This window comes from Penaeus vannamei, chromosome 9 (assembly GCF_042767895.1).
Source record: "Penaeus vannamei isolate JL-2024 chromosome 9, ASM4276789v1, whole genome shotgun sequence".
Classification (NCBI taxonomy): domain Eukaryota; kingdom Metazoa; phylum Arthropoda; class Malacostraca; order Decapoda; family Penaeidae; genus Penaeus; species Penaeus vannamei.
In genome coordinates this window covers 41,762,258-41,769,068 of record NC_091557.1, presented here as the reverse complement: position 1 = coordinate 41,769,068, position 6,811 = coordinate 41,762,258, and the positions used below count along the sequence as shown (strand labels likewise).

Genomic DNA, 6,811 nt, shown 5'->3' with positions numbered 1-6,811 from the left:
CTTCGACTTTTCCTTCGCCTTCGCCTTCTCCTTCTCCTTCTTCTTCTTCTTCTTCTTCTTCTTCTTCTTCTTCTTCTTCTTCTTCTTCTTCTTCTTCTTCTTCTTCTTCTTCTTCTTCTTCTTCTTCTTCTCCTTCCTCTTCTCTCCTCCTGCCCTCCTCTTCCTCCTCCTACTCCCGTCCCTCCCCCAGGCCTCAGCTACCGCCCCCAACCCCCAACATCTAAAGATTTCGTTCCAACTCCATCACTGCTGCCTCCTCCCTCCCCCCCACCTATTCCCTCCCCTCCTCGCTCCTCCCTCCCCAGGTCTTCCCCCAACTATCCCTTGCCCAAACTTTTCCCCAGTTGCTTTTCCCCCTCCCAGACTGCTCCCCAACTCTACGTTCCCCTCCCCTGCCCCTCCTTCTTCCCAACTTTTCCCAGCCATCGACTCATTCCCCAGCAACTCGTCCCCCAACGACGGCCTAATTTTCTTAATCTCTTCCCCCAACTACGCCCTCTCCCCTCCCCCAAATCTTCCCCACTCCTACCCCTCCCTTTGGTCTCTTACTCTGGTCCCCATCTCCCTCCCCTTTCCCCCCAACTCGTCCTCCCTCTGACCTCTTCTTTCTGCCCCCTCTCCTCCCACCAACACCCTATCCCCCCACTTTACCCCTATACCCCTTTTTCCTCTTTCCCGTCTCTCCCTCCCTCTTCTTATTGACCTCCCTCCCCCTTTCCCCCCAACTCCTCCTCCTTCCTCCTCCTATGCCTTCTTCTCCCTTCCCCGACTCTCCCCCCTGCCTCCCTCTCCCTCCCCTCCCTCTGCCCTCTCTCCCCCTGCCCTCTCCTTCCTGCCCCCCCCTCTCCCCCTCTCCCTCCCCCCTGTCAGCGAGGAGATAAGCGAAGGTCACCGGGGAAGAAAAGCACAAGACGAAGCGAGTGTTGGCTTGAGTGTCCCGCGGGATCTCGTATTTGCTCGTGGGGGGGAAGGGGGGGGGGGCGTAGGCCAGGATCCCCTCTCTCTCCTGTCTCCCCTCTCTTCTCTCTCTCCTCTGCCCTCTTACCTCTCCCGTATCTCCTGTCCCTCTTCGTCTCTCCCCTCTTCCTCTTCCCTTCCCCTTCCCTTCCCTCTCCTCCCCTTCACTCATCTCTCCCCTCGCTCTTCACTTCCTCCTCTCCCTCTTCTTCCCTCCTCCCCCTCCTCCCTGTCCTCCTCCCCCCTTATTCCTCCTCTCTCCCCCTCTTCTCCTCCCCCCCTCTCCCCCGTCCTCCCCTCTCCCCTATTCCCCTCCTCCTCCCCCACTCCTCTCCCCTGTCTCCCCCTATATTCCCTTCCCCTCATTCTCTCTCCTCCCCTCCCCCTATTCTCTCTCCTCCCCTTCCCCTATTCCCTCTCCCCCTGCCTCCCCCCCCCTCCCCTCTGAGTGCGCCCTCATGAATGTTTTATTTTGTAATCAGTCTCCATTTAGCATTTTGTTCTGATCCTTACATTTGAATACAATATATGCTCGCGTGTGTACGTATGTGCGTGCATGTGGATTCTATTTATTTATTTGCGTTTATATACACACGCACACGCACACGCAAACGCACACGTACACGCACATGCACATGCACACACACACGCACATGCACATGCACACACACACACGTACAGGCACACGCACAGGCACACGCACACGCACACACACACATGCACACACACACACACACACGCACACGCATACGCACACGCACACGCACACGCACACGCACACACCAAACAAAACAAAAAACACGCACATCGCATACAGTATACACGTCACACATAAATTATTCAAAAAGTTTTAATGTCATGAATTACAAATAACATTAAAAAAAACAGAAAGTATTCGTCATGTAATATTAATATATGTTTAGAAGGAAAAAAAAACTTTGGGCAGCGATATATATACTAATAGAAAGACATTTTGAAAACGGCAGCTTCCGGGACCAGAAATCTTGGATCTTTTCGGTAAACAATATATATATATATATTTTCTTCTGCATCGCATCGGGTTTCGCTTAAGACTGCTCTTGGTGTATTGGAAGTTTTCCTGCGCTCTTTCTTTTCTTTTATTTTTTTAATTTTTTTTATTTTTTATTTTTTGTCTCTGGGGTTGTGTCTCTGTTGGTTATTGTTTCATTGTTTCTTTCTGAGTCTCTCTCTCTCTTTCTCTCTTTATCTCTCTCTCTCTCTCTCTCTCTCTCTCTTTCTCTCTATCTCTATTTCTTTTTCTCAATGTATGTATCTCTCCCTCTCTCTCTCTCTCTCTCTCTCTCTCTCTCTCTCTCTCTCTCTCTCTCTCTCTCTCACTCTCTCTCTCTCTCTCTCTCTCTCTCCTCTTCCTTCCTTTCCCCCTCCCCTCCCCCTCCCCCAACCCTCTGATAATCTTCTTATATAACAACATCACTACATTTTCAGCTTCCAAACATTATTCCTCCTTCCTCCCTCCCCCTCTCCATCTCCTCTCCCTCTCCCTTCTCCCTCTTCCCTCTCCCTCCCCCTCCCCCTCCCCTCATTTTTCATCGTCTCGTCTTTCCGTATTTTCCCCTCCTTCCTCCCCCAGCTCCCTCTCCCCCCCCCCATTCCCCATGGTCAGCCCCTCCCTCTCCCTTTCATATTTCGTCCTTCCTCTCTTCCCTACCAACCTCTTCCTGTCTTTCCCCTCCCCCTATCTTCTTTTCTCTTCCCCTCCCACCTTCCTTTCTGTCTTTCTTCCTTTCTTTCTTTCTTCCTTTCTTCCTTTCTTTCTTTCTTTCTTTCTCTCTCTTTCTTTCTTTCTTTCTTTCTTTCTTCCTTCCTTTCTTTTTTTTCTTTCTTTCTTTCTTTTATTATTATTTTTTACCATTCAGGCAAACTGTTCATATATCGTCTATAAAAACTACGATATTTGGTCAGAAATGTTGCTGTGAAATTATGCGAAATGTTTTTGGGAGAAGTAATGAGAGTGGTTGAGTGGCAGGCAAAGGTGTGAGGAAGTGGGTAGATAGATAGATGGATAGATAGGTAGGTAGATAGATGGATGGATGGATAGGTAGATAGATAGATGGATGGATGGATAGGTATATGGATAGATGGATAGATAGGTAGGTAGATAGATAGATGGATAGATAGATGGATGGGTGGATAGGTAGATAGATGGATGGATGGATAGGTAGATAGATGGATGGATGGATAGGTAGATAGATGGATGGATGGATAGGTAGATAGATGGATGGATAGATAAATAGATAGATAGATAGATAGATAGGTAGATGGATAGATAGATAGGTAGATGGATAGATAGATAGATAGATAGATAAATAGATAGATAGGGAGATAGATAGATAGATAGATAGATAGATAGATAAATAGATAGATAAGTGACATGTACAACAGACAGACGATGTTACGGCCGACAGACTTACAGACTGACAGAAAGATAGCCTAACAGACAGGCTGATCCATTTGATTGATAGATGATAAGATTAGAGGCAGGTATTTTTTTTTGGTTGACACTAATTTTCTCTTTATCTTTACAGGTATGTGGCGAATCTAGGTGGTAAGGTGGTAACAACGCATGGTAAGTGAGAATTGAAATTGGTGTTTGTGTGTGTGTGTTTGTTTGTGTGTGTGTGTGTTTGTGTGTGTGTTTGTTTGTGTGTGTGTGTGTGTGTGTGTTTGTGTGTGTGTGTGTGTGTGTGTGTGTGTGTGTGTGTGTGTGTGTGTGTGTGTGTGTGTGTGTGTGCGTGTGTGTGTGTGTGTGTGTGTGTTTGTTTATGTGTGTGTTTATTTGCGTGTGTGTATGTGTGTGTGTGTGTGTGTGTGTGTGTGTGTGTGTTTATGTGTGTGTGTGTGTTTGTATATGTGTGTGTGTGTGTTTGTTTGTGTGTGTGTGAGTGTGTGTGTGTGTGTGTGTGTGTGTGTGTGTGTGTGCGTGTGTGTGTGTGTGTGTGTGTGTGTATGTGTGTGTGTGTGTGTGTTTATGTATGTAAATGTGTGTGTGTGTTTGCCAGCGTCTTTTTGTATATATATATACTTATATGTACCCAAATGTCCTCGCAGTACATCATTCTACATCTAATCCACATAGACGTGTAATCAAACAGAGTGTATTTCAAAATCCTTCAGATAAAAAATGCGTTTTTATGTGACGCACCTCAGACTCGTGCACAGTCGGCGATGGAGGACGAACAGGAAATTAAAAGGAATAAGTCGTACAGGCAAAGGCGTGGAAGAAAGGAAAAAGAGGGAGAAGGAGAGGAGAGGGAGAAGGAGAGGGAGAAGGAGAAGGAGAAGGAGAGGAGAGTGAGAGAGAGAAAGAGAGGGAGAGGGAGAAGAAGAAGGAGAGGGAGAGGGAGAGGAAGAGGAAGAGGAAGAGGAAGAGGAGAGGAGAAGGAGGGAGGAGGAGGGAGAAGGAGTAGGAGAAGGAGAAGGATAGGGGAGGAGAGGGAGAGGGAGAGGGAAGAGAGAGAGGTAGGTAGCAGTGAGATCTGGAGAGGGAGAGGGAAAGGGAGAGGGAGAAGGAGAGGGGGAGGGATATGTAAAGGAAAAGAGAAAAGAAAGAGAGAGGGAGTAGAGAAAAGGAAGAGAGGAGAGGAAGAGAATGAGAGAGAGAGCGAGGGAGGAGAAATAAAGACGCAGTGAGGGAGAGATAGGAGATAGAGATTGAGGGAGTGGGAGAGCTAGAAGGAGCGGCAAAAGAAAGAGAGAAAAAGAGAGGGAGTAGGAAATGGAAGAGTAAGGAAGACAGAAATAGAAAAGCAAAGAAAGAGAGAAAGGAAGAGAGAAAAAGAAAGGCAAAGAAAAAGAGAAAGGAAGAGAGGTAGGGAGAGAAAGAAAAAGAGAATAAGAAAGGCAAAAGAAAAAGAAAAGGAGAGACAGAAACAGAAAAAAAATGAAAAAAAAATCAACCGACTGTGACACTGTACAGTATACGACAGCAGTAAAAATAACACACGGACCGAGGTCAAAGGTCAGCAGAGATAACGTTAGACGAGGTCATATCTTACGCAGCGAGATGAGAGACACACAAGTTCGGAAAATGAACGAGATGAGAAGCGGAGAAAGAGAAAATAAGAAGGAAAGGATAGATGGAGATGAGAAAGAAAGATGGTGTGACATTGCAGGTTGTCGGTTGCAATTAAAATCTAGGATTACTGATTATTTACAGTTAGGAGTTATTGAGACAATTAATATGGTTTGTGTTTGCTCTCATATCTATCTATCTATCTGTCTAATCTATCTGTTTATCTGTCTATCTATCTATTTATCTATCTATCTGTATGTATGTCTACTTGTGTGTGTGTTTGTGTGTGTGTGTGTGTGTGTGTGCGCGCGCGCGCGCGCGTGTGTCTGCATACATGTACGAGTAATACATGTATGTTTCAAATATAAGGTACACAGTGCATATATACACGCGCACCTCCCTTAAGAAATAAGAATATAGAAGAAAAAAAATATGTGTCACAACAATAAAATAAATACGCGATACAAAAAAAAAAAAAAAAAAAAAAAAAAAATCACATTGAAAAAGAAAAACGACAGAAAACAATAAAGAAATATTCTGGTTTCCTGGACCTCGACAGCAGACATTGTTCGGGCGGCGCGCGGACGCGGGAATTCATTCGGTGTTTTTTCCGTATTTGTAAAACTGTCTCTTGATTTATTTATTTATTTTTGAATTTGAAGAAAGGCAGATCAGCCGAGGCATTCTCTTTGTTATTATTTTGTTGTCGTTGTTTGTTTCTAGATAGTTTGTGATTTTAGATGGATAGAGAGAAAAGTAAATACATACTCACGCACGCACCACCACCCCCTCACATACACATATGCGTGCGCGCGCTAAATATATATATATATATATATATATATATATATATATATATATATATATATATATATATATATATATATATATATATATATATCCTACCAAGTCCAAAGAAATGATTGTGAGTCGGTCTAGAACGCAGTTGCCTCATCCTCCAAGTCTGCTGATCAATGGTCCTAATCACTTCAGTGGATAATCTGAGGCTCGTAGGCGTAACCCTCGACTCAGAGCTTCCATCTGAATTGCAAACGAGGAATACGGCCCGGACGGCTTCCTCTAAGTCAGTCGCGAGTCGCAAGTACGAGAAGATTTATGAAGTTGACAACGCGACTCGTGGAGGCTGCTTGTCCTCCGTCCGGCCTCATTGCGAGCGTTGTTCTCCTGCGCGGTTTTTTTGTGCAGCTGACTCACGCTCAGGACTGCTCGGTCGTCCTTTTAATTCCATTAGATTTCTCCTTTCTGACTTCGACTCGGACACTGGCCATCGTGGAGAGATCGGGCCTCTTTCAGCCATATGCAAGATTGCAGCCGATAATTCACATCTCTCTTAGTTTTTACTTATTTTTTTTTATCAACTTGCAAGAGTTACCGGGAGTCCTACGACCCTCAGGTCAATGACATTTGATGCAACTCGATCATTTGCAGCCCACTTTTCTTGATATTTTTTGTTGACATTTGTAGGCTTTGGTATAGATTGCCTTCAGTGATTGCAATGTTTTTTTTCCTACGTAAATGGCTGGTGATTTGATGTTTTCTCTTTCTTTCTTAGCTCTTTCTTAGAGGGAGAAGGAGAAGGAGAAAGAAATGAGAAAGAGAAATAGAGAGAGAGAGAGAAGGAGAAGGAGAAGGAGAAGGAGAAAAGGAAATAGAAAGTGAAAGGAGAAAAAGAAGGAAAGAGAAAGAGAGAGTAGAAGAGAGCAGAAGAGAAGAGAACAGAACAGAAGAGAAGAGAACAGAAGGGAAGTGAAGAGAAGAGAAGAAAAGAGAGAGATTGAT

General features: G+C 44.8%; 1 protein-coding gene across 2 annotated transcripts in view; it reads left to right on the top strand.

The window, feature by feature from the left end:
• The window catches only part of LOC113817683 (tryparedoxin), an 88,515-nt gene extending 84,864 nt beyond the window's left edge, over nucleotides 1–3,651 (top strand). For both annotated transcript variants that reach the window (XM_070125779.1, XM_070125780.1), the window contains exon 4: nucleotides 3,525–3,651. In XM_070125779.1, the coding sequence (XP_069981880.1) occupies nucleotides 3,525–3,548 (24 nt within the window). In that variant the 3' untranslated portion in view covers nucleotides 3,549–3,651. The remainder of the gene's footprint in view (nucleotides 1–3,524) is intronic.
• The last annotated feature ends 3,160 nt before the right edge of the window (nucleotides 3,652–6,811 follow it).